This window comes from Gymnodraco acuticeps, unplaced genomic scaffold (assembly GCF_902827175.1).
Source record: "Gymnodraco acuticeps unplaced genomic scaffold, fGymAcu1.1, whole genome shotgun sequence".
Taxonomy (NCBI): Eukaryota; Metazoa; Chordata; class Actinopteri; order Perciformes; family Bathydraconidae; genus Gymnodraco; species Gymnodraco acuticeps.
In genome coordinates, this window is record NW_022991219.1 from 2,619,212 (window position 1) to 2,646,506 (window position 27,295).

Here is a 27,295-nt window from a genome sequence, read left to right on the forward strand (position 1 = left end):
TGTGTCGCACTGGAACACACCGCAAAGACTTCAGCCGAGCACGTACGAACTGCGCATGCGTGAGTGGCAATAACTCTCCTTACCAGCAGGCGGCGGTAGTGTGTATTCGTCATTCAAAAGAGGCAACAACAGGAAGACAGAGAAGAAGAACAGACTACGTGATCTAAACAAACAACAAATAGCGTGTGCATTAGCTTCACCTTAGCATGTGTTCTTTGCAGGTGTTTGTTGAGGTTTGACGTGGTGTTTACAGCAGTGGATAACAGCTTCTGTCCTGGACACAGTTTGCACCTCACCGTCACATTCCTGTCTATTCTTCGGACGAACTCAAAATAATGGGCATACCTCCACCCCTTGAAAGTTATCGCTGACTCAGCCATGTTTATGCAGCACTGCACGTGGAGATATGGACGCGCGCGCAGATTACATACATATAAACCTGCGGCGGAAACCCCTCTTGTCTGTCAGTGTGATGATTATGATTTATTTTAGTAAGTAACGAAGTAACGCGTGTCGGGGCAATGTTAGTAACTGTAGTGTGATTACTGAATTATAAAAGTAGCGCGTTACACTACTCCATTACTGACAAAAGTAATATTATTACTGATCTCGAGCCGGTTTCTCAAACTTACCTACCCCACCTTTTAGGAAAATGTTTTTCTTGCTTTCCTCCAAGGTGAACGGAAAATAAAAATGAAATAGAAAAGTCTTGAGGAATTGAAGCAATAGCCGCTTTCTCTCAAAGTACTTTGCTGTACTTAGTGCCGGCACTTATGCGGCTTTCACACCAGCGCTTTTCCCTTTCTAGCCTAGAGCTAGAGCTTTTCTGGTTCAGCTCCGGTTTCCCTTTTCTGCTCCCGCTCTGTTCACACCGCCCAGAGCCCGACTGGTGCTGCCGCTGCTGCGTCATGACGTCACCGTTTACATCGCTGCTTTGCTCCCCAACGGCGTTACGGCGCTCACAACAACAACAACTGCGTCGGGTCGATGATCGTGTTGCTTTTAATCACACGAAGCCAGATTAAATTAAATAACGACTTCTCCAACCTTATGTTTTTCTCCAGAATGCCGTGGTTCATTGTTTATTAATGTGTTTCTGCGGCATTTACCGACCGCTGCAGTGTTGGCTGCTCTTCCACGGGAGGTTATTCTCCCGTTAGCTCCCGGTTAGCTCACACTGCAGCGGCCGCTCTAAAGTATTCATTGTCCGACTCACACAAGCAGCTGATACATATCCCCAGTTCCCCTTAGCCTAAGTGAATGTGTGTCAGTCTGAATTGACGCTGTTTGGCATCACAACGCTGTTATGAAAGTTTATCTGGTATAAAATGGGTGATGTTAGCATAGCAACCGAAGCTAAACTGACTAACTGCTATTGCTATCCTATTGTGGCATACACCGTTTTCTACAGGCACATTTTACCGGCGTATTTGTATTATGATTCTACTTGTGATAGTCGGACACGACAACCTGTGCAGCCCATGTATTGATTCCATCCGATAGCTGCTATAATACAAAACGTCTGCCTCTCTCCACAATGATCAATAACAGTGAACGGATGGTCAAAGTAAGGTACAAATAAACAGAATCACACGAAGCCTGGTTAGTGTTGCCTGACTTTATAAAGTGTGTTTATAAGCACAAACTGCTTGTAGGCAGGCATGACAGTCGACCCATGTTCAGGGGAGGAGGGTTTAGTTTCCTGCACGCCTCGACGTAAGGGAGACGTAAGCGACGCCACCTCTTAGCTCCGAAGCTCTTGCCTCTAGACCAGTGGTTCTCAAACTTTTTCTGTCAGGCCCCCCCTTTGGAGAAAAAAAAATCGGGCCACACACACACAGAGCCGAGCTTTAATGAAACACAGACACCCAGACGTAATAGTACTGTACTGTATCATATTATTTTGGAATCAATAATTTTTCAAAATATGATTTTTGTTTTTTTTAATCTTTTTTTTGTAATAACCATTTTTTCTCCTGGTCTCTCGCGCCACCCCTGTCATGCCTCTGCGCCCCCCTGGGGTGGCGCGCCCCCCACTTTGAGAACCACTGCTCTAGACCGACAATTTTTTGGAGCTGGAAGTGAACCGGATTCCGGAGCTAAGAGGCGGCGCCGCTGCGATGTGAACAGGAAAACCGGCTCTTTTGCCCCTTTCGCGTTTTCAGCTCCGAGCCGGAGCTGAAAACGCGTTGGTGTGAAAGGGGCATTAGTGCTGACTTAGTTCTCTCTCCGACCTAAGATTTTCATTGACATAACTAGTCTGTAGCTATGTTCGTATGACAAATAAAGACCCTTGAACCTTGTTGGTGCGCGGGGCTAATGCTAATGCCATGGCAGCAAATACAATGGCGGCTTTCAGAGCTTTACGTGGCGTGGTTTGCAATTTGCCCAGCCAATAGAAATTGGTACTTTTTTGGTACCACCTCTCTAGCAGGTACTAAAAATGGGGGTAAAAGTTCCCGGCACTTGTACTCTTTTTGGTGTGAACGCGACATAAGGGGTACTAACGGAACTAAACAGGAAAAGTACGGGGAAAAGTACTCCGGTGTGAACGCGCCTACTGGGGATCGTGTTTGACAACTGCAGAGCTACTACAACGGCAGAGCTACTACAACAGTAAACATTACTATAAAAACAAATTTTAGCATCAACAATATCGGCTGTTGTTCAACACAACCCCATTTATCTTAAAAAAATCTAAACTTTTCCCAGGTTTCCCATTTGTTTACCATATAGGCATGTAAGAGAAACACCATATTACCAGAATTCATATTTACACAATGTATTTCATATAAATCTGTAATTTTGGTGGTAAAGTTCTCCTATAACAGACACTTATCTGTGAAGCAGTGAGAGCTGAAGGTCGTACCTGCAATCTGGAAAAGACCAGCAGAACTTCTCGTAGTTTGAACTGCCGCAGCAGGTCCCTGAGCTCGCTGACCACTGTGTAGTCTATAACGCTGACATGATGGCAATCCAGGACCACTGACCGCGGGGGAGACGCTGGGGGGGAGACGATAGGGGGAAAATAACAGGAGAGTAAAGGAAGGAAAAAACTTAAATAAAAGAGATAGTCAATCAAAGAACTTCACAAATGTTTTTGTCATCTAATCAAAGACAGACGAAACAACCCTTACCCTGCAGAGCCTGAGTGTGTATGAGGTGGCTGAGATACTCTGTGGCAGGAAAGCTGAGCCCACTGCCCAACTCCATCACCAGCATGCCGGGATCAGACACCTCCACAATACGGGAGACAAAATTGATCGGTTACTTTTGAGATACCAGGATTTTGTTGTGTTATTTGGTGAGAAAAAATGCAATCTTGCTCAAGGCACCTAAATCTGATCTTTGATCTTGAGCATAGACAATAAAGATTCACTGTTTAATGGCATTTGCAAATATCTCCATGTCACCATCAACTAAAGATGGGGGATATCAAGAAAACATCATCAAAATATAATGTATGTTCTGATACAATATATATCATTATATGAGTTTCATTCAGAAACTGTGGTGTGGTTTTGGCTGTTACGAAAAAAAACGGAAAACAAGTTTTGGTGATAGCAACTCCTCTTACTCAAGCGGAGGACTATAGTACCTTTACAGGAAACCAGGCCACTGTTGCTTGAAGGGCTTTAAATAGCACAATCATTCACACACACTCAATTGACACAACATTGTACCTTTATTTGTGGTCTGGCCGTGTGGTACAGCAGCAGGACTCCTGATACAGCTACACCTCCCACGATGCCGTACTGCACCTCCCAGAAACTCATCAGGAACGTCACAACGAAAGGCACCAGGTCCAGCTCTGAGGGAGACACACGAGCATGAGAACACAACTCAAAGACAAACATGTCTGAGACTTACTTAAGTAATAAAACAGAGAAGACACCTACTGCGTATCCTCCACATCTTAGCCACGACTTGATAATCCACCATGGGAGCGACCGCACAGATGATAACAGCAGCGAGAGCAGCTTTGGGGATGTAGTAGAAGGCGGGCATGAGGAACGCCAGGGAGAGCAACACTATCACACCTGAAGTCACACACAGAAGGAGAAGGAGAAATCTTTATTTCCATACTGATCGAACTTCACAGACTGAGCAGAAATGAAACCTTAACAAATACGCCAAAATATAAAAAAGAGAGACATAATGGAAAATCACATGAATACATGAAACATAGCTAAAATATACAAATGTGATGTCTCAACAGCATACTCTGTAATATCATTTCTTTATTAACTTTTAAATGAATTGTTTATTAACAAACGTTGATCACAAAGTCAGGGTGATGTGTCTTTCGTGATTTAACTTTATATGGACTGTTATTATTACGTTTGTTTGAGGTGGAGTATGTTGGATGCTAAATTATTTATTATCTCTTACCTATTTTAGACAAATATTTAGTTTTAATGGTTTATCTGTTAATGTTAGTTGCTTTATTAGCTTGTAAATGTTTCTTAATAATACACAAACTCCCTCACATTCTAGACGTGTTGGTAAGATATCTTTTTTATTAAGCTTTTTAGTGTCTGCGGCTATGTAAAGCTTCAAATAGCTTATTGGGTTTTCCCATTTCATATATCTTCATTCTGTCTTATGATTGTGTTTGTATTTTTAATTGTGGATTAAAGAAAATGTTGAATAGCATTGACCTCCATGTCGACCCTTAGACATCACTATAGAGAAAAGAGAGGGTAAGGGGATAAAAGGAAACAAGGGAAGTGTGGATAATAGATGATAACACAGACCACCACTAGAGGGCGGAAGAGATACAGAGAAGATTAAAGGTATCAGACTCACTGGTGACGATCCCTCCAGCTGGAGTGCAAACACCAGTCTGAGAGTTCACTGCTGTTCTGGATGTGAGTAGAAAACATAAAGCTGTTCATATTAGACACCTGAGCTCTCGTACACACAACCCAGACACACACACTGACAAACTAGACACACACACACCTCCCGAAGCTTCCCGTGACGGGGTACGCGGACACAAAGGAGCCCATGATGTTGGTCACACCAATAGCCAGCAGCTCCTGGTTGGCATCAATTCTGTAGTCGTTCTGACTGGCTGAGGAGAAACAGGAAATTCAAATCTGTCAACGATCTGAAGAGACACTCATTCTTTGAGAAGTGTCAAGCTGCAGAGCTTCGGGTAAAAATCACAATGATACTGATGACAATGCTACACTTGATGATGATGTTGTTTACCAAGTTGGTTGGTAATTAGAACATAGCACAGCTAGGTTCAATAGGATGTTATTAGTTCTGCAAAGATCTTGGTTTTGGTTATTATAATTCTTTCTGAAGGGGGCCATAACAACATATTTCATGGCAATCCATCCAAAACTTTGAAATCAAACCACAAATATTAACTTAATTGAGGTGCCGGAAGAAGTCAAAAAGTCATTAGGATCATCCTCTGAGGATTATACATTTCTTAACCAAATCTAATTGGAATCCATCCGATTGTTGATATATTTGTATCTGGATCAAAATGATGGACTGACCAACTGACGGCAACATTGCCATCGTTACGCAGCTAGCATGGCTTACAAAACGTACCAAATGCTTTAGCAATAGCAATGCTCTCCAACAGACCCATGAAGGGGATCACTGCCATCCCCCCACCGAAGTCCTGCACACAACACACACAGAGGACTGGCTAGTCAGCTGATCTTCTTGTGAAGTTCAATCGTTTAGTAAAATCATTCCCTGCCCTCACCCTGAATCGGGCCTCCTCTCTCTGCTTCTTACCTCTACAATCTCTCCAAAGGTGACGACGGTGCCGTTGGCTGTGGTGTCTGAGGTGGGCGGGGGCTTGAACGGTGGGAGACCCTTAGAAGTTTCCCCTGTGACCGTAAACACGGGATGGCCGAAAGCGTTCCAGGAAAAGGCTACACAGGATGCTGCTACCACCACCAAAACGTTACGCACTGACCAAGACAGAGAAGACACGAATAAATAGAGTAAAAGTTTAGAAAAGTATACATAAAGCAGGCACAATGTAGAATGTATACAATATCAATCACAAAGATAAAGATATGTGCACCCTGCAAAGCTGTTATAACTTTATATAATACAATTATAACACATTTAGATTAGACCAGCAGCAATTACTTTATTTATTAAAGTGATGTCAGAAAAGGCTGTTTTTAGCCTCTCAAATATGAATCTTTTATTTAAAAAAAAAAATACAGTTAATTCATTTGGGTTTTGGCTGACAAAGCATGCCATTTAAAGACATTGCTTTAAATGTTTTTGCTATCTTGAAAAGGATGGACACACTCATACACAGACACACAAAGTCACAACCACACAGTACTGACTGGATGGACACACTCACACACAGACACACAAAGTCACAACCACACTGACTGGTCGCAGCGGTCCACACTAGTCTCCGGGCGATCGTTGTGGAGCAGCTGGGAGCGTCGTCAGAGCCCAGACTCTTCTTCATGAACACCAACATGACCAGCACAGAGAGGCTCAGCAGACCTATCACCACGTCACCTATCCTGGCTTCTGGGATCTTGTAGAAGGTGTAGTAGACCTCCAAGACAAAGTCGTGGGGAATGCCATCGAGTCCTAGAATATTCTGGAAAACAGAAACAATGGGACTGCTATCAACCGAAAGCATTAACAATGAGAAAGCAGTTTTCTCTCCTTGGTTTTTCGAATTAGATTTATAATAACATTTGTTTACACTGAGGGTAAATCGTATATCTTTAAAGGGGCCCCATTATGGCATAATAATGAACGCTGCTTTACCATGTTTAGTTCTGACTCTGGGGACAGAAAGCTGACCAGTCCCTGAAGACCTGAGAGATCTGGATGGTTCATAATTTAGCAGGAGGTCAGAAATGTATTTTGGGCCTAAACCTTTCAGTGCTTTATAAACCAGCAGCAGTATTTCGAAATATATTCTTTGACACACAGGAAGCCAGTGTAAATACTTCAGAACAGGAGTGATGTGATCCACTTTCTTAGTGTCAGTGAGGACTCGAGCAGGGCGTTCTGAATCAGCTGCAGCTTTCTAATGGATTTGAGTGAGACCTGTAAAGACACCATTACAGTAGTCCAGTCTACTGAAGATAAAAGCATGGACAAGTTTTTCCAAATCCTGCTGTCACATTAGTCTTTTTAAGACTTTTAAACGACTAATGTTTCTCCTCTTTTTAAGGAGAAACTCCCTCTGGGAACTTTGAGATTTTAGCCTTTGCAGACCATTTACATGCGCACAAACCTATATAACACACTATAAGAAAGGGAAAACCCCACAAAGCAAAATAGGGCCTCTTTAAAGATGTAAAAGCAGCAGTTATATGTATCTTTAGCTAGACAGCGTTAAAAGGATATTGAGACAGGCCTGTTAACATGTAGAGTAGCTGGTTACATGGTTGATTTGATGTGTAGTTTTTCCTGTTAGTTTGTGGGTCTGGATGTATTCAACTCTCACCTTGACTTGGCCAAAGCCAATGGTTACCGCAGCAGCACAAGTGAAGCCTTTTATTACAGGGTAGGCGATGAAGTCCAGCAGGAAACCTTAATAAGACAAGCATGACACTGACTTAGAACCAGAAATATATAAAATAAAGTATGATTTATCTACATATTTCCGAGGAAATGTGTGTGGTTAGGCAGAGGAAGTCATAGATGTGGTGGTAGGAAGTGGCTTCGCTGCACTCACAAACATATCTCTTGTTTCCTCACAGTCTCTGCAGTCTCATTTTTCTTTCTCTCTTCTAAACACTTTTTTTCTTATATTGTATTGATCTAATATCAGATTTTGATACAGAGCTCATTCATTTTACAGACTGAAAGATGTAATGCTAAATTAGCACTGCTATCAGGTGAAAACAATGTGTCTCATTGTGGATAAAAACTCCCATTTTATTTTGGTTAAAGAAGTCTCTCGAGTGTTAACTTGATAAATAAACTTTTCCAAAAACTGGATCCATAAGGTTTTCTCATGACCACCACTAATCACCTAATCTCAGTAAAGCCATTCCAGCCTGGATGAGTCCACAGAGGAGGCTGAGCAGCACGGCGCGGTGAGGCTGCCCCCCAACCACAGAGAAACACAGGAGGGACATGATGGCTGTGGGACCCAGTGTCACGTCCTTAGAGGTCCCCAGGAGGGTGTAGACGAACCCCCCCATGAAGGCAGAGTAGAGTCCGTACTGTGGGGGGAAATGCTTTTAGATCTGGTTTCTACTCTTGTTGCTTCACCAGAGTTTGACACTGTAACCCTTCTTTTCCACATTCGGCTGCTGAGGGGTAGAGTCTCTCTATGCTCACCCCGAATCTGAGTTTATGATGTGAACGTACAGGCAGGATTTTCTGACCACAAATATATAACAGCCAATCATGGTTAATTATGCGATTTATGGGATGTGGAAACTTAAAAAGCAGCCCGAGAAGCAGACAGCTCTGTCTCTAGATGCTTTTTATGATAATGTTCTATGTTATTGTTTTTTTAATTTGTGTTGGGTAACTGTACAGCTGCCTATCTTGGTCAGGACTCTGTTGCAAAAGACATTTTTAATCTCAGTGAGACTTTCCTGGTTTAATAACGGTTTAAAAATCCCATTGACCAAAAATGGAAACATTTAAACTTTTGAAGTGAACAGTATTTGCATAGATTCAGTAATTTTCTAATAATAGAGAATACATATTTGTAGTATAATGTACCTATAATCTAGTTGTTTCTCAATAAATTCATAAATGATTTAAATCGACAAAATGTCAGAAAAAAACATGTTATTTCCAAGAACCCATGTTGACATCTTGACACAAGAAATGTTTGCTTTCCAAAGGTGACAATTGATTGACTCCCATATAAATGCTGGTTAATATTCTCTCATTCAACTTATTGTTTAGGCTTGATGATGACTAAATAAATAAATGATTTTAAACATTGATATTGATAAATAAAATACACCATGATTTCCACTCTTGCTGTCCAGAAGAGGGATTGCTCAAATCACCAAGAAAACAAGCAACCCATTTAAGGAAGTGTATATGGATCCAATTAAAGAAAACCAGAACAAGACCATTTGAACCACTTTATGATTAAAAACAGCCCGGCTTAAGATCTGGAGAGAGTTGAATCTAAAGGATGAATCTTCACAAACAGCACAGCTAGGATTCACCTGCACAGGAAGGCCGGCTACTTCAGCGTAGGCCAGCGCCTGAGGGACGGTGGTCAGCCCCACAGTGAGGCCGGCCAGCAGGTCCATCTGCAGCCACTTCAGCCGGTACCGGGGTGCCCAGGAGAGGAGGGGCAGCCAGGCCTTCAGAGAGCTGTAGGAGCAGCACAGGGCGGACCCTCGTCCCAGCAGAGGACGCTCCATCACTTAGGAGTCAGAAGAGAGGAGGGGAAACCTGGAGAGGAGGAGGACAACACAAAGGATGAACAGACAGCAGCAAGTGGACAGAGGAAAAGGTTTGCAAATTCGAAAGCGTGCAGAACAAAATAATGTACACAAAAATGTGAAGTTTCCGTCTCTGTTTTAAATGCAGTGGAGTGAACTAACGAAGTACATTTACTCAAGTACTGTACTAAAGTAACATTTTGAGTTCCTTGAGTATTTACACGTGTTGCTACTTTGTACTGCTACTCCACTACAATTCAGAGATAAATTGTGTATTTTACTCTACTACATTTATTTATTACCTTTAGTTACTTTGCAGATTTGGATAAATAATGTGAAACACAAACAACTGTAAAAAAAAACCTGGAGTAAATTCACAAGCTACCCTGCAGTATACAAAGTCATTCGAACTAGCTACACCTTTACCAGCTCTGATAACACTTTAATGATCAATCATTATAATCAAAACATATCATATATTCTATTCTGAAATGGACAAATCTGCAGAATGACTACTTTTACTTTTGGTACTTCAACTATATGTTGATGCTTATACTAGTGTACTTTTACTTGAGCAACATTAACCCAACACACACCCAAACCCAAACCCAACCAAGATGTTGCTCTGTGTTCTTCTGGATAAACACACAGAGCATCAAAGAAAGTGGATGCCATATTTTCAGATGCATGCTAGCAGCATCTGTGTGCAATGGAGAAAAAAACACGAACAAATTCTTCAGTCGATATAACTTGAAAAGTTACCCGAGGACATATTTATTTCTCTGACGCTTTGACTGAACAAGCTTTGAGGTTTCATAATCATATGATAGTCATATGACAGGTTGGCTCTCGACACTGTTTCTTTTTGTGTTATGACAGCAAACCTTTCCATAAGCTATTCCTACAAATATTCCTAACCCTACTGTAAGCTTTATCTGACAGTGTGGTGTTTTATTTATTACCATCGTGTCCTATATTGCATCTGTTACCAATTATACTATAATAGATCAACAATAAGCGGTTGCATTGAAAAAGTAGAAAAACATGACTGATTTAAATTAAAAATCTGTGTTAGTGGAAGAAAGGGAAAGTTATAAATAAAGATAAAATAGAATAGATGAAAAAACGAAGATAGAAAACACTATACATTACAGTACAGAGTAATATAAATAACATAATAGATCAAAGTATAATAATAGAATAGAATAGAGCAGCAACAAATAAAATACAATAGAAAAAACAAGACAACAGGAAATAGAAACTCTTACTTAAAGTGGTGTCTTCTTCTTTATTTCCCCATGGTTTAGCTGTGATTTTCAGGACTTTCGCTGACAACGCGTTTTTGTTCCTTTTTGCTGAAACCACTTCCTAAAATGTATATCATTTTGCAGACGAAGCGCGAGCCATGAGCGCGAGACAGTAGGTTCCTGTTTTCTGTTTGCACGTGACCTCTGTCATGTGATCCTTAGTAGGCGGGGCTTAAATTGTTTAAGGAAGACGGGAAAACAAATCTGTGATGTAGCACAGTTCTGTTATAAGTCATTGTATCTACTTGTTTTAAATGATAAATGACTTAATTTATTGAATATAATTGTTTAGACGCACTTTACATGTTTCCTAGCCAAACCAGCAGACAGTTTGAGATGTAGAAAGCGAGTTTTAATGGGAAACAGTAAGGAAAGCTAAACATCATCATGCTTCTTCAGTATCTTCTCCTCTTGGCATCATGTAGCATCGGGGAGTCAAAGAGGAGAAATGTGCTTCTAATAATTGGTGAGTTTTTACATTTACATCGAGTGATAAGTCGTGGCAGGTTTACATACTTAAATGCCTTTGGGCTGCAATAATCAAATGTGCAGTTACAGTATACGCAGTCCCCAGTTTATTAAGTAAGACCAATCAGAATTCCTTTATTAGTCCCACAGCAGGGACATGGACAGTGTTACAGCAAAAAGTGTCATAGCAGGTACAAAAAGGCATACAATAATAAAGAATAAGCTAACTAAGAGAATACATGCACACATTAGTAATAATAGAATACAAACAAAGACATAAGTTCACATCCATGGCTAAAAATGAGGAGCAGCAACTTTAGAACTTAGTGACATAAGTACACATTAGGTGTTGAGACATTATACAAAAATGTTGGGACATTTATCACAATGTAGGTTTTCCGATAAAGGTGATTATTGCACAGTATTGCAAAAATAGTGTCCATATTGCACAGGATTCCACAGTCTGTATTATGTGGGGGGGTCTACCAGGGGTCTACACATCAGTCCTACAATCATTCAAATTGCATTACCCAGGTTAGTTCTGCTATCTAGTCTTGAGGATATAGATGGGGTGGACACATTAACAGACCTCTTTGAATAATGAAATGCACTATGTGGTCAAAAGTATGTTGACACTCCTGTCTTTCTTTAAACCAAACATGCCATAGAGCTCAAAGCCAGGATCAGGACTAGTCCTTAAAAAAAAAAACACTCTATAGACTACTTGATAATTGCCTGATGAAGTAAAGTCATTTTCACTCATACAATGTCAGAAAATGCTGTTTTCCGCCTATCAAATACACAGATTTCCTGCCTTTCTCTGTTTTATAACAAGGTCAAGTGATTATCTCTGGGTTCTGGACTGCCAAACAAGACATTTGAGGAACTCACCTTGGAGTTTGAGAAATTGGGATGAACACTTTGTAACTATTGTATGGCCATGGGAGCTTAAGAGCTAAGGAATGTGCTTTCCCCCCCTCTTCCAGCTGATGATGCCGGCTTTGAGACAGAGGTGTATAACAACTCTGTGGTCCACACCCCCCACCTGCGCTCTCTGGCCCAGCGCAGCCTGGTGTTCAGCAACGCCTTCACCTCCGTCAGCAGCTGCTCCCCCAGCCGCTCCACCATCCTTACCGGCCTGCCACAGGTAACACACACACACACACACACACACACACACACACACACACACACACACACACACACACACACACACACACACACACACACACACACACACACACACACACACACACACACACACACACACACACACACACACACACACACACACACACACACACACACTCATTTGTGCAAGTGTATTTATGTCTGTGTGGTGTGTTTTCAGCACCAGAACGGCATGTACGGGCTTCACCAGGGTGTTCACCACTTCAACTCATTTGATGGAGTTCAAAGTCTGCCGCTGCTCCTCGGCCAGGCCAACGTACACACAGGTGAGAAACACAAAGACTACTCTTACTAACTTTTGGCTCTTATCACTATGTATTCTACACTTCCTTTTTTACCGTCTCCCTCCAACAGGGATAATTGGAAAGAAGCATGTCGGCCCTGGATCAGTTTACCCTTTTGATTTTGCCTACACCGAGGAGAACAACTCTGTCCTCCAGGTGGGGAGGAACATCACCCGCATCAAGCTCCTGGTGCGAAAGTTTTTCCGGACCCATAAAGAGGAAGCCTTTGAAAGACGCCAAATGAGAGAGGAAGATTCTGACAGTTTAAAAGATGAAGAGAGGCCGTTTTTCCTGTATGTTGCCTTTCATGACACCCACCGATGTGGACACTCTCAGCCGCAGTACGGAGCTTTCTGTGAGAAGTTTGGGAATGGGGAAATGGGGATGGGAAGAATTCCTGACTGGACACCGGAATATTACACACCAGAGCAAGTCAAGGTCAGTGCCGTACAGATTGTATGTTATTAGCTAAAACACATTATATTAATTGGTATAACATCACCTTTTGAAATATGAATCGACACCTGTTTTAAAAACATAACTGCAAATTTAAAAGCATATTTTTTGTGTTCGCTGAAGATGATAACATTTTTATTTCCATTTCGCAGTCACACTTTTACTGCTGCTGTTATACTGATATTAAAGGAAGACACAACACAAGGATAGGGGGACACATTTGACCTAAATATATCAGCATGGATCTTAAATATTATTTGTATTACAGGTTTCGTGGAATCTTATGCCTAAAATGAGCAAATGAGGCTTTAGGTTATGCTAAGTTGTTGTTTAGATACACCATTTTATAAAGTAAAATATATCTGAAAAAGGCTGTTTTTACTTGCAGTGTCTTGCCTAATCAAACAAAGTCAGGAACTCTCAGACTTTGACTTATTGATTATTGCAAATGTTCCAAATGTTTTCAGATGTTGAATGGAATGCAGAGCTGCTTACATGTGTATCTGTTCTCACCTAGGTCCCTCCCTTTGTGCCGGACACACCTGTGGCGCGCTCCGACCTGGCAGCGCAGTACACCACGGTCAGCAGGCTGGACCAAGGTCTGTAACACCTGCAGCCAGCTCAGAAAAACACACGTTATTCTTGTGAAACACCAAAAGATATAACGCTGTGGTTTTCCTCCGCAGGAATCGGTTTAGTTCTCCAGGAGCTCAGAGACGCCGGTTATGAGAACGACACTCTGGTCATCTACAGCTCAGATAACGGCATCCCCTTCCCCAACGGCAGGACCAACCTGTACCGCTCCGGCACTGCAGAGCCCATGCTGCTGTCCTCTCCAGAGCACAGGGGGCGCTGGGGGGGCACCAGCCAGGCCTACGTCAGCCTGCTGGGTGAGGGGTGGATGGCAGAGAGAAGTGGAGGAGGGTTTTAAAAATATAGATTATAAGTCTATTAGCCACTTGTTGTGTCACAGTATCTATAGCAGGTCTGGTTCCAGTTTCTGGATCTTTTTTTGGCTATCCTCCTTGCAAAGAATTAACAAATATCTTATTTGACATGATGCCTCACCACAGGTTGTGGCCTTATTGAAGAACGCTTAGTGAGCAGTTAAACCACATAGAAAATGATTACAAGCTAAAAAAGTAAAGGGATTTTTGGAGAAAAATACAAGAAAAAAGCGTTTTTCTTTCTTTAGTCGTCTCAGATTTACGATTATACTTTAGAACAATACATGAAAAAAATAATTGAACATAACAATCACTGAGAGAAACATGCTCAAAGACCCTTTATCGTGCTTTCAGATTGGTCTAGAGAGCCCTTGGTTTACTCAACTGGCCTTCTCAAATGAACAAGAAGTAAATGTGCTGATCCGATGAATCAGCCACAAGAGGGAGACACATCACCGAGGCATCAGCAGCCGATCCCAGATAAAAAAAGAAACGGAAAATGATTCCCTTAGAAGGCAATGATTTAATGAAAATAAAATAATCACAATAGTAATGGTTATAATATAAATGTCTGCAGAAGATAATACCACTACATATTAACTAAATATTAAAGTATGGCGTAATGAACATCAAGCAGTTGAGGCAGAAAGGGAAATGATGAGGGGAATATTGAGTTTGAGTGTCATATAGTGCCCAAGGCTATGAAAACAATGCATCTCCAGCTGTTATAAAAACAACACTGTTGACCATGGGTTCGTAAAAGAGTTCTTCACCCACACAGTGCACAATTGTTTTTATCGAATACTCGCCCGCATCACCTTGAAGAGAGAGAATAACAAAGCTCTCTTTAAGAGTTCAAGGTTATTCGGAGGGAGTCATTCTTAATCAGTCCTTTTGTTGATTAATTATTCCTTTTTAAATATTTTAGTTTTAATTAAGTGGGACAATGTTCTCAATCAAAGGCTTGATCCTTCACTTACTCAGGAAACATTTAAAACCTGCTAATTTGTAGTTCATTTTCATTTTTACAGTGACATGTATGTAAACACTCACTGTTTCTCTTCTTCTTTTTGATGTGGCAGACATCACCCCCACCATTCTGGACTGGCTCTCGGTCCCCTACCCATCCTACAGACTCCCCGGGGACCGCTCCACCCCGGTGCACCTCACGGGTCGCTCCTTACTTCCTGCGCTGGTCACGGAGCCCAGCAGCTGGAACACGGTCTACGGCAGCCAGTCCCTGCACGAGGTGCGTAAGGATGTCAGACGGTGTACACATGGAAGAAGTGGAGGCCCTGACTTGTGTTCTTTGTTTCAGGTTACCATGTACTACCCAATGCGCTCCGTCCACCAGGGGGCGTACCACCTTCTCCACAACATGCACTACCGCATGCCCTTCCCCATCGACCAGGACTTCTACGTGTCCCCCACCTTCCAGGACCTGCTGAACCGCACCCGGTTGAGCGAGCCCACCCATTGGTTCAAGAGCCTGCAGCAGTATTACTACAGAGAGCGCTGGGAGCTGTTCCACTCCAGGTGAGGTGGGGGACGGGGGACGGGGGGGACATGGTCACTATGATTATCCACAGAATAAATACCACACATTAGGTAAATGAGCTCTCTAAAGAGCAATCACAAGACTTGACCTATATGGTTCTGGTGTAAATGAGTTACACGTGCCACCGTTCAAAGTGAATGCTATTTAGTTATAAGGGAAATGTAAGAAATTGTTAACATGAGGTAGAAAATATGCTAAAGGAAGAGGGAACAGTTACGCTTCTCAAAAAAAACCTCATAGAATATGTAGATGATTTAATTACCTATTTGTATTTTGCAGTACAATCTACGTGGCTACATTTGTACGCAGCTATAAAAAAAATGCAGGTACATTTATAGCCTAAGTAATCATGACAAATAACAATGATCCATACATACATTAGAAAAATGTAAAAGGACTAAAGTACAGGCTATACAATTTAGATTAAAGTTAATAAAATGAGTACCTTTCAATTTGACAGGTGACACACAGAACATTTATTCACATTCAGAAATGTGATGATCCTTTGTGTAAGACACCATTTAAAGATATCTTCTGGTTCCAGCATCCCAAATATGAGGATTTGCTTCTCTCTGTTTTTATCTCCCCCGTCATCAAATATCTCTCGTCTTTATACAGTTGCTTGTTCCAACAAGTCAGCTGGAGAAATGTTCACTCTTTATGGATATTTTAGAGACAAAATGACAAAGAAATAACATCCTATTAATTAAACATTCAAATAATCCTTCCTTTGCTTGATGTGAACTAATGCAACAACAGAGCACAGACATGTTCTCTGTTGTGCTCGGATGAGTCAGTTCTTTCTTTGACCTGGAAAACTAACAGAAAACATAATAGAGTATTAGGACTGATTACTGTGTTTAAAACATTTGATTGAATTAGGAAATCCATTCCTCTTGAATTTAACCTGATTTCAACCACCATCATTCATCAAAGTCACAGTCAGAAGACTTCTTTATAATTCATGTTTTAAGTGTTAACTCTGGGCTGTTACAGTGTGTATTTTACTGTCCATTATTTTCTTAATTATTTTCTAGATTTCCAAGAAATAAACAGGAAATCTGATACTAATTATAATGAATATGATTATACCGGTTATTTTTTATTTTCTAACCTGTGTATCCTTGTGACTATTATTATTTTGTTGTTTTGTTTCCCATTGTAAAGCGTCCTTGGGTCTCTTGAAAGGCGCTATAAAAATGTAAATTATTATTACGAGGACCATGGTGTCTTGTATCTTATTCTTTCTGTTCCTAAAGTTTGAATCTTCCTCCCCCCACAGCACAGACCCCCTGGAAACTAAGAACCTGGCCTCAGAACCAGCTTACAGCGGCGTGCTGGAGAACCTGAGGCAGGGTCTGCAGAAGTGGCAGTGGCAGACCGGCGACCCCTGGGTCTGCGGGCCAGACTACGTCCTGGAGGACAAGCTAGAGCCGCAGTGCAGACCTCTTTACAACGGACTCTGATGGTGCTTTAACTCATGTGGATTGACATGATGTCCGCCTACATGAACACATTTGTCTTAATAAATCTCTAGTATTATTTTTCTATGCTGCTTTTAATGGTTAATAAACATGAATTGCCTTATTGCTTGACATTATTTGTATATAGGATCTTAATGTAAGCAGATAAATTAATCATACAGGTCCTTCTTATTACATATCATATAATTTATTATCTGTCTCTATACATTTAAAGTAATTTTCCCATCATCCAGACCCCCTCATAACCTGGTTTCATATAAAGCAATAGTTTTACCTGTTTTGGCTATTATTAAATTGGACAAAAGTAGATGCATCTTAGTTTACGTCTCCATCACTGTTGTGCTACTGATCTGCTGATAGAGGCAGTGGAAATCATGATGCATGACCAGAGAGGTTGGCAAATCAATGGGGAAAAGGGTTTGTATTGATTCCTCCGAGCTTCACTTTCAAGTAAGACTGAGTCTCAAACCATCCGTGTAAAAAGCGTTTGAAACAGGAATACAATTTGGATTAGTCGATTATTCACTTGTATTCATTGATTGTTTTTTAAGAGTATATACATTTGTCCATTTGAGGCCTTTTGAAGCCACTGATTCTGCTTGGTTGTGTCACATGCAATACATTTACTTCTTGTTCATTTGAGAAGGCCAGTTGAGTAAACCAAGGGCTCTCTAGACCAATCTGAAAGCACGATAAAGAGTCTTTGAGTATGTTTCTCTCAGAGATTGTTATGTTCAATTATTTTTTTCATGTATTGTTCTAAAGTATAATTGTAAATCTGAGACGATTAAAGAAAGAAAAACGCTTTTTTCTTGTATTTTTTTCCAAAAATCCCTTTACTTTTTTTAGCTTGTAATCATTTTCTATGTGGTTTAACTGCTCACTAAGCGTTCTTCAATAAGGCCGCAGCGGTCAAGAAGGCACTGATGCAGTTAAACCACCTGTGAGCACTTTGTGTGGGATTTTACTGGCAAATTGAATCGAATTTTTTTATCAACTGATCTTTCACTGCTGAAATCAAACTAAAGTCATGGTTTGCTTTGATCCATTTCACATTCAGTATATTTTAAAGCTAACAAGTAGTTAGTCAATTTATTCAGACATAAAAAGTTCACCTTCCTTAAAGTAAATCAGGAAATATTTCAGTTTTCACCACTTACGTCATTATGAAAGACGTATACGGGACGTCAGAGAAGGGCTGACTTCCCGTATACATCTTCAGCCCCCTCCACACACACACACACACACACACACACACACACACACACACACACACACACACACACACACACACACACACACACACACACACACACACACACACACACACACACACACACACACACACACACACACACACACACACACACACACACACACACACACACACACACACACACACACACACACACACCTTTTTTTCCCTTCTCACGCACAATGACAGATCCAAAAACGCCCACCTCAAATTTGATTTGACGAACGTCTTGGGTCACGATAACGTCGCCTTGTCCGCCTATATAAGCAGCAGAAAGTTTCCAAATAAGCAGCAAAACATAAAGTCGGCCTCTGACAAACAGACGAGAAACGCGCCGTTTTCCCTTTGCGTAAAACAGTTCCAGACATGGAGAGGTCAGTCAGGTTTGCCGTGGTTTGCGTCGGAGTGTCTCTGCTCATCTCCTGCCATCCAGCCGAAGCCTGGTACAAGCAGTCCACCGGGCCCAGCTACTACTCGGTGGGGCGCGCCTCCGGTCTGCTGTCCGGTATCAGGAGGTCGCCTTACGTCCGCAGGTCCGAGTCCGAGGATACGCTGGTGGACAGCGGGGAGACGGCGGGAAACAACGTGACCCCAGAGACCAACAGGCAGATCTCCATCCTCAAAAGCATGGTGAGTTCAGACGGCTCACTTTATTCCGTGAGAAAGGGACGCGCGTAACAATTGCTTTCCATCAGCACCACATATTTAAAGTTTGCTTGGAAGTTTAGGAATATTTTCAACAGAGCAACACTTATTTGAAGATTTCACAACAGCTTGTATTACCCTTGCTTTTATAAAGACGACGAAACAAACTAAAAACTAATCTTAAATGATCAAAGTTGGTGCGTAAAAACGCACTAAAAGATGACATTTACAAATTAACCAAGGAACATGTTTTCGGATCTCAAATCATTAGCCGACCTCAGGAAAACACTCGAATAAAGGCAAAAAATATATAACAAGAATTAAAATAAAGGATTTGTCTAATAAGAGATGTGTTTATTATGGCGAACCATAGACTACACAACGGAATAGTCCCCCCAATTCAAATACAAGCCTACGATTAGTTTCAGAAGTACAAACATAAATGTGACATCTTATTTAGCCAGCTGTTAACTTTAAATCCTCATTATTATTTCCCCTACCTGCAGGCCATCTGCGTCAAAGACATCTCTCCAAACCTGAAGAGCTGCGAGCTGCTGCCGGACGGGACGGGCACCTTCCAGTGTAAGGCGGACGTCTTCCTCACCCTGGACTCCCTGGACTGCCTGTCCGCGTGAGTCCCGCGCGGACCGGACCACGCGCCGAGCCCCGGGAGCGCCTCTCTTGTAACGAAAGATGAAGGAAAGCAAAGAGGGGCTGGAGGAGTGTGTGAGGTGGGGATAGCGCAGAGGAAAACCTGATCACTGTCAACGATGGACCGCCGCGGACTCTGAATGTTCTCTTGTTTGAAAATACCTTTTGCTTTGTGTAGAAAAAGAGATGTTAGTTGATCTTCTTTCCAGTTGACTTCCCATCTTTACTGTTTAAACCCCTGACATGTACCCTCCCTTATGTATTAAATGTCCAGAACGTTAACTGCAGAGCAGATTTCCTGGAAAGTTATTTTATTTATTTTATCTATTAAAATGAACAAACACTGGTAACCTGTTGTATTGCTTAAAATTGTCTTTAGAAATCCAACTATTGGGGGGGGAAATAACATTTGATCAATTTATCTACTCCGACAAAGAATGGAGATATAAGTGAAAATAAGGTCGTCAGCATATCACATTTAATTCGAATCGCAGTAACAGTGCAATACTCACAGACCATAAATAAGTCTGATTATCACATGGCGTTTGAGATTCAAAGAGTAGAAATACCAAAAGATATTCTGAAAGTGGGAAAAAGAAAACATTTCATACATATTAAGCATTTAAGTTACACAACAGATGAAAACTCTTCATTATGAGGCACTTGGGGCTGTGTTTCGCTTGTTTTTCATCTTCAGTGTGCATATCAGAGGGGATCAGTCATCATTACCATATCTTGTTTATTGCAGGAGCTCTTGTGATAGTCTGTAGCTCAGGGGAGCCTCCAGTCAGACCCCAGCGGAGTTAATGCCACACAAATCACAGATTCACAAATCAGGTTTTATGAGCACATGCATGTAAGAAAGGCAAACAGAAAGGAAATGAAACTGTTGGGTGACAGTTCAGGGATGTCTCTTTATACGTTCACTTTTCCCATGTCTAACATTAGAAACCAGCATCTTGGCTGACTGGTAAGAGTCAGGGGAACAAGTATAAGCAGAGATGACAATAAAAGAAGTGATCATTTAAACTCAGGACCAGTAAACATGAACCGGAGTGCTTTTACTGTGATCAGCGCCTCATTAGGAGGGTGTGACGCACAGGATGTGCACAGTGATGGATGAGCGGAAAACACCCTGCGGTATGCACGAGTGACCACCGCGCAGAGGAAGTAACGGACAAACAGTTAATCCTCGCCTCCTCTGTGTCCCACCCACACACACACACAACAGGATGTGATGGGCAAATAAATGGCATGTGTGTATATCAAGTCATCTAAAAAGTAACTTCACGATTCAGTCAGGTTTAAGTACAGTACAGATTTAGAAATGCCCGTAACTAAACACAAGTGTTTCTCCTTTAAAAAAGAGCTGTTGTAGGCTACGTGGAGCATCCCATAGGATTAAATGCAACAAATCAAAGAGCATGAGAGCTTCCAGGATGTAGCTCGAGAGAGAAAACAGGCGCTTGGAGCAGACTTTTAAAATAAGACCTCCATAAGGAGACTGTCTCTGAGCGACTGGCAGCTAGAGGAGCGACACGGCCTCCAGGTTCTCTTTGATGATCATGTCCATGACCACCTGGAAGACCACCTCGATGTTGGAGGTGTCGGTTGCCGTGGTGAAGTGGTGGTAGATGAGTTTGCTGGGGGTAGCGTTGAGAGAGACGAAGGTGGCGGCGATGAATCGGGCGGCAGAATCCACATCACAGTCGGCACCTGGAGCAGAGGGGGGGGGAGACTATTACAATGAAACATCTGGCTCCTTTTTTTAAAAACAACTGAAAGAGTGTTTTTCTCCAAAGACCTGTGAATCCCATCCGAGGAGCGTTGACAGATTGTGAAATAGCTCAGATAACTTGATAGAATAGTCTTCAGGATTTACACATTTGTTTTTAGGAGGAACATAAACACACAAATCAGATGATGAATTCTTGTGAGGCTGATCCGTGCAGTGTATCTTTTGTCACGATAATCCATTAACTGCCAGCTGCATCAGGGACAGTGCGCATCACAGGAACTGTCACACCCAAACACAAAGTAATGGGAGGTCATTAAAACTAAGCGGTGGTGGAAAAATGATTCAGATCCTTACGTAAAAAGTAAAGAAGCATTACATTTAAACTACTTGCTCCGCAGTAAAGTATCACGTGTGACTGGTTCATTATTATATATGACATTATTAGATTCTTAAAAATGATGCAACCAGGTAAAGGTAACATTTTGCTGCATGTTGATAAGGCTAATGAATCTTCACTTTATCTTCTCGTGAAGTAGTTTATTGATAGGATTCCCAACCTAGGGGTCTTGCCACTCCAAAGGGTCACAGAATAAGTTTGAGAGCTCGTGAAATGATTTTGTTTATTCTTTTTCTTTATTTGTAAAATAATAGATAGGTTGAATACATCTAAATAAAACAATGTGAAAAGTTTATAGAATAAATCCCTTTTTGTTGGAACTGCTAACAAACCCTGGACGTCTGAAAAGTGACCAACTACAGGCAGTTTTTGAGTAGATGCACTTTTCTCCACTGTTACCAAGCAAGCAGAGAAATACAAATATATAAGAGCAATAGATCAATGGTTTAAAAACCCATACTCTGCCTTTCCAAGTGATGTAAGTTATACAGCAACTTTCAACACAAGGCAATTCAAAGTGCTTTACAAAAATGAAAGACATTAAGAAACATATTATGAAATGGCATTTCAAAACACAAGAATGCTAACCTACAGAAGCTCTTAGAGGCAAGCGTGTTTTTCTCTGGTGTAACATTTGATTTGTATAATGTAGTTGTTCCCTCATCTCTGTTCCCTCCAAAGTACTGAAGAAAAGGGAAAAGTCAACCTGAACATTTTGTAATGAGACAATGTTAGGATTGTCCACTTTTCTGTATTTGATCACATCCTGTTCAAACATTATACAACTGAACACATTTTGAACATGAAGTGTTGATGAGTGAACAGGAGTCGTCTGAGAGAGACTGGGAACTTCAAACGACAAAAGTTGAGAGCTTCTGTTTCAGACTGATCGTATCTGAGTGGGAGATGGACGCCTGCTCTTTGCCTAACCCAAGAGTTTTCACATTTATATTGACATTTGCATGAGAGCAGAGAGGACACCTGTTGAGCCTACTGAGACCTGGGGAGTGAAATACTGAAACATCTCAAATAAGACACACTGGCAACTTCATTAGATATTGGCTACACATATACAAGTTAATGCAAGCCAATACACTCAATCTGATTCAAGTTCTGCAGTTAGGGAAACTAGAATGTTCAGTTTAAGGTCAAACTAGGTGTTTATTACTGAGGTCTTATTAGTGACGATTTGTTGCACTGGTGTGCATTATATAAGACTGTGTCTAATATGCGTCCTCCTTCATGTTAGTGAATGACGTGGACAAAACATTAGGCAAAATTAAACATCACTAATAAACAGTTTGATTAATACATAACTGATCATGTATCAAAATTGAACATTAGTATCTATTTAAAAAGGTATATGTTATGGCTGTGCTTTTGTATTGGATTTTACATTTAATTGTAAAAGCGCAGCTGATAAACGTGGTCAGTGTTGTGTTCATGTACTACACTTACTTTTTACTGCTAATGTTTTTTATTAATAGATAAGTCCCGGTTACTCAAAGGCAAGATGATTGCATTTAATGTTTCTATTAGCCCAAAACCCAAATATATTCAGTTTGATAAAAAGCAGAGAAAAGAAGAAAATCGAAATGTTTCCGAGTCTGAATATAAAATGTACAATAAAAAAAAGGTGCTTTAAAATGTTTCTGTCATTTCACGAACAGATGAGTTGAGTGGTCGTTGCAGCTCTATTAATGTCCGACTCATCGTTCACCACTGCAGCTTTATGTATGGTGTCTTATACACTCAAAACGGCCCAGCATCAGTCCATACATCAGTCCTACCTTTAAACTGTGGCAGGTAGAGCCGCAGATGTCGCCCGGAGTGTAAGATCTTGTCTTGAAAGAGGTCTATCTTGTTCATGAATAAAATCTGCAATTAAAAACACAATAAGCAAAAACAATCAGATGCTTCGTCTCCAGTGGGAAAATAATAATCAATGCGGATGTGTTAAGAAAATGACTGAATGAAAAGTGACTCACATCTTTGGCACTGCAATAACGAACTGAACAATAAAACCAATCGATCAGTTTATACTCACTCTTTGCAGAAATGTTGCTAAACTGTGAAAATCAATGGCTGTGTCATCATCACCCCATGCCCACCCCCCCCGTGATGATGGCGGATCAATGACCTCCCTCCACTCACCGGTGTGAAATCAATCACTCGTGTAGTAGCTACTACTCTAATAAATCTCTGTCTTTCTGCTGTTTGTTTTTTACTGCCTCTAAATTCAACTTGATTTCGCTGCGAAGCCAATTAAAACTCCAGCCAAGTGTTGTCTTTCCGGCCCGTTTGATCACAAAAACGAGCACGCAAAAAAGGGATAATAATGACGAGGGAAGGGGCAGGTGTACAGCAAACAGGAACCAGAGCATCCCCTGGGTGTTTAATTACCACTGACCAGCCACAGTGAATAGTTCATTGAGGTGGAGGTTACAAGTTTCCCTCCCACGTTAAAAAGGTAACATTAAACACTCTTGTTTAATGAGCCTGTTGGCCATGTTAACGTGCGGGCCCACACACAATCCTGCACATAAACACGTCACACACACAGACATTTAATTGCCCATTTGGCTCTAATGAAGCATACAAAAATAATCTTTGTGGTTAAAAAAAAAACGACTAAAAGAGATTATTTCTTATTGAGGTCTTCGTGATTTTCTGTTTCTTTGACAAAGCACCAAATGTAATTTACTCTTCCTCACCAACTCAACATATCGTCACTGAAATTGCCTTTGTCATCAGAGACTGCTTTTATGCAGAGAAATGGTGTTCAGTGACCGGCTTCTGGAAAAGTTGCTGAAAATGCTGCAGAGCTAATAACAGGTGACACTCGCATCAACATGAAGTGACTTGTATTTGAAGTGGGCTTTAAAGGCGAGTTAAGTGGAATACATTGAGCTTGTTTCACGCTTGTTTTAATGTGATCATTTACCGGAAACAGAAACGGAAAATCACAGAGGGGAAAATGTCAGTAATTACAACTTGCTCTTTAATTACGAGTGACAGGGGAATCAGGGAAAAAGGGCTGGGCCCTGTGTGTGTGTGTGTGTGTGTGTGTGTGTGTGTGTGTGTGTGTGTGTGTGTGTGTGTGTGTGTGTGTGTGTGTGGAAACTGCATTTATCAAACACATTAGTGGTATTCTTGTCTCCTGGCGCCATAGAGAACAAATGGGGAGCCACAAAGAGAGTTTGCTAGTGTCTGCTCCACTCACCCATGATTTCAATCCAACAACTGAACTGTCAAACTGAGCTGTTGTTCCCACCCTCTTCAGCTGGACCCTCTTTGTCTTCTGACTTTTAAAGTGGCAATAGACAAATGTTTTGCCTAAACTTATCATTATGAAGGAGCTGCACAATGCGCTGTATAACAATGACACCATGTGCCTTTAGATTGGTTCCCTATGTGCCTTGCTTTCCTTATGCAGGTCTGTCTGCCCTGGAAAACAAAATGCAGAGTTTCATGGCAGCTTTGTAAACTCTCTAACAAAACAACTACCACCAAAAGTTGCCAGATGTCGTCATTAAATGATTAACATTTATGCTTTCTTTTAAGAGGTCTGCTCTGCAGTGCAGGATGGTAATAAACACACTCCTACAGCTTCGGTACAGAACGACAAATGACCAGGAAGGCGAGACATCAGAAACAGACTTCTCTGTTACCAGTAGGTAACTCTCTCTATAATTCTTTTTGGATAGGCTCTTTTAGACAACATTTGTTTTACTGCATCTTTTCTCCTGAGGAGGAGGAAATATGGAGATGAGTTTCTCACCATGGATGTGCTGCGGAAGAAAACGTTGTTGCATATGGAGGAGAAGAGTTTCAAGCTCTCCTGAAGACGATTCTGCAGAGAGAAGACAAACACACTGTCAGACGTCTGTTCATTTGAAAACTTTTTCTATGTAGTTAAATTAGCTGAGACAAGTGGTCTATGCTTTGCATGGAGAGTATGAATATTTGTGACAGAGGGACAGCGTGTACCACAGAAGGGTCTTCCACCAGGGTCATGTCGTAACCGCTGAGCGACACCACGAACAGCACCGTCCTGACGTCCTCAAAACAACCAATCCACTTCCTCCGCTCAGTTCTCTGGCCTCCAACGTCGTACATCCTAAACAGAACAACAGAGTTTGATAGGTGCCCACAGAAAGAATACATATTGTTAGAGCCAGTATTTTGATTTGATAAGAAAGGCCACCTAATTGTGACGTCTGTAGTCAACGCACTATAAAGGACTACAATTCCCACGGCGCCTGTGCTAACGCCACAGTGATGGGCAACCTGTTGAGAGACGCCGTCGAGGAACAGTTTTTAACAATGTCGTGGCTTCCTTCCTTGTTTTTCCACCAAGCCACTAGACGCCTTAAACACAGTTCTAACTCGTTTCTTTCCTTAAATTACTCACAGTTTGAAGTGTTGCTTGGCCTCCGATGGTTTAGAAGATGTTGCGATGTGTTTGCTCAAATTAAAATAACAAACTTTTGCACATGCAACAAAGAAAAATAGGCCTTTACAATATTCAAAAGAAATAGGCAAAACTCAAATAAAACAACACAACTTAGGTATTCTTTCTTTTTTGATAATGCTTATAACTTCACAACTTAAAGGGTACTTGTACGGTTTGTATGTACGGTTACGAGTATGGTTCAAAACTGTTCCTCGACGGCGTCTCTCAACAGGCTGCCCATCACTGTGGCGTTAGCCCAGGCGCCGTGGGAATTGTAGTCCTTTATAGTGCGTTGACTACAGACGTCACAATTAGGTGGCCTTTCTTATCAAATCAAAAATACTGGCTCTACAAAAGAAAGACAAAGAAAGGAACTGAGCTGAATACATTGAAATCAAAATGCAGAGAAAGAGAGAGAAAAGTGTAGAAAATTAAAATAGAAAATATCTGAAACGTTCATTGCGATTTATGGACATTGTAGAATAAAAAATGAAGCAGGGAAGGGGGGGGGGTCATGGCACATTCAACAACCTTGCCCATCTTCTTACTTGACCTTGATCTTATCTACACACTTAATCCTAATCTAAGTTTCTATTTGACCTACAATGGCATTGCTTTTGACTGCTTGAAAGACACTAAATACTTTATAAAGCCTTCTAAAGCTGAGAAGGATAACATGTTAACAAAAAGTACTATTAAACATACTGAAGACACTGGGCACCATAAGCATCATTTAGCTGAGGACAATATTCCCCGGAATTTTGCAACCCCAGGTCTTATCTGCATAATTACCGGAACATATGTGTGGGTGTGCAGGGTTACAGTCCCAAACCCTGCAGTGAGGAATATGATAAAAGTGGGCGATGGACATAAAATGCCAAGAAAATGTATTATGAACTGGATAAATGGATTAAAGAATCAAGATGTAGAAAGAAGTTAACCAAAGGCAAGTAACAGAAAAGCTGTGCATGTGCAGAGCAATAAGACGGAGCCACCGGGAGAATCTGGGCCCAGGTGCAGAGAGTGAACACACACATGGGCACACAACAGTGACTCTCACACTACAGGGAAGTCA

At 41.3% G+C, this 27,295-nt stretch overlaps 5 protein-coding genes across 7 annotated transcripts in view; 2 read left to right on the forward strand and 3 right to left on the reverse strand.

The window, feature by feature from the left end:
* LOC117561653 (uromodulin) overlaps positions 1–862 on the reverse strand; it is a 34,878-nt gene extending 34,016 nt beyond the window's left edge. Inside the window, exon 1 of the mRNA XM_034239191.1 lies at positions 633–862. The gene's annotated coding sequence lies outside the window, so the exon portion shown is untranslated. The remainder of the gene's footprint in view (positions 1–632) is intronic.
* The window catches only part of slc26a11 (solute carrier family 26 member 11), a 37,494-nt gene extending 26,687 nt beyond the window's left edge, over positions 1–10,807 (reverse strand). The window contains exons 1-13 of one of the 2 annotated variants that reach the window (XM_034239192.1): positions 10,652–10,807; positions 9,162–9,393; positions 7,997–8,189; positions 7,466–7,551; positions 6,385–6,604; positions 5,764–5,942; positions 5,572–5,644; positions 4,966–5,077; positions 4,810–4,865; positions 3,900–4,040; positions 3,684–3,811; positions 3,138–3,237; positions 2,870–3,003 (exon numbers count right to left, since the gene is read on the reverse strand). In XM_034239192.1, coding sequence (XP_034095083.1) covers positions 2,870–3,003; positions 3,138–3,237; positions 3,684–3,811; positions 3,900–4,040; positions 4,810–4,865; positions 4,966–5,077; positions 5,572–5,644; positions 5,764–5,942; positions 6,385–6,604; positions 7,466–7,551; positions 7,997–8,189; positions 9,162–9,362 — 1,623 coding nt within the window. In that variant the 5' untranslated portion in view covers positions 9,363–9,393; positions 10,652–10,807. The remainder of the gene's footprint in view (positions 1–2,869; positions 3,004–3,137; positions 3,238–3,683; positions 3,812–3,899; positions 4,041–4,809; positions 4,866–4,965; positions 5,078–5,571; positions 5,645–5,763; positions 5,943–6,384; positions 6,605–7,465; positions 7,552–7,996; positions 8,190–9,161; positions 9,394–10,651) is intronic. The other variant, XM_034239193.1, reaches the window with a different exon arrangement.
* Positions 10,808–10,866: 59 nt separating this feature from the next.
* On the forward strand, positions 10,867–17,884 carry sgsh (N-sulfoglucosamine sulfohydrolase (sulfamidase)). Its single transcript, XM_034239194.1, has 9 exons — positions 10,867–11,156; positions 12,145–12,305; positions 12,510–12,615; positions 12,704–13,071; positions 13,607–13,688; positions 13,776–13,979; positions 15,119–15,285; positions 15,355–15,572; positions 16,877–17,884. The coding sequence occupies exons 1-9, from the start codon at positions 11,078–11,080 to the stop codon at positions 17,058–17,060; spliced, it is 1,569 nt and encodes a 522-aa protein (XP_034095085.1). The 5' UTR covers positions 10,867–11,077; the 3' UTR covers positions 17,061–17,884.
* Positions 17,885–18,629: 745 nt separating this feature from the next.
* On the forward strand, positions 18,630–19,979 carry npb (neuropeptide B). The gene is made up of 2 exons (XM_034239189.1): positions 18,630–18,963; positions 19,485–19,979. The coding sequence occupies exons 1-2, from the start codon at positions 18,700–18,702 to the stop codon at positions 19,611–19,613; spliced, it is 393 nt and encodes a 130-aa protein (XP_034095080.1). The 5' UTR covers positions 18,630–18,699; the 3' UTR covers positions 19,614–19,979.
* Positions 19,980–20,085: 106 nt separating this feature from the next.
* The window catches only part of gnav1 (guanine nucleotide binding protein (G protein) alpha v1), a 36,778-nt gene continuing 29,568 nt past the window's right edge, over positions 20,086–27,295 (reverse strand). For both annotated transcript variants that reach the window (XM_034239188.1, XM_034239187.1), the window contains exons 6-9: positions 25,755–25,884; positions 25,546–25,617; positions 23,555–23,642; positions 20,086–21,345 (exon numbers count right to left, since the gene is read on the reverse strand). In XM_034239188.1, coding sequence (XP_034095079.1) covers positions 21,155–21,345; positions 23,555–23,642; positions 25,546–25,617; positions 25,755–25,884 — 481 coding nt within the window. In that variant the 3' untranslated portion in view covers positions 20,086–21,154. The remainder of the gene's footprint in view (positions 21,346–23,554; positions 23,643–25,545; positions 25,618–25,754; positions 25,885–27,295) is intronic.

Coding starts and splice junctions, on each gene's coding strand:
- sgsh (XM_034239194.1), top strand. CDS start 11,078: ATGCTTCTTCAGTATCTTCTCCTCTTGGCATCATGTAGCATCGGGGAG. Junction 11,157..12,144: donor AAATGTGCTTCTAATAATTG/GTGAGTTTTTAC, acceptor CCCCTCTTCCAG/CTGATGATGCCGGCTTTGAG. Junction 13,980..15,118: donor GGCCTACGTCAGCCTGCTGG/GTGAGGGGTGGA, acceptor TTGATGTGGCAG/ACATCACCCCCACCATTCTG.
- npb (XM_034239189.1), top strand. CDS start 18,700: ATGGAGAGGTCAGTCAGGTTTGCCGTGGTTTGCGTCGGAGTGTCTCTG. Junction 18,964..19,484: donor TCTCCATCCTCAAAAGCATG/GTGAGTTCAGAC, acceptor CCCTACCTGCAG/GCCATCTGCGTCAAAGACAT.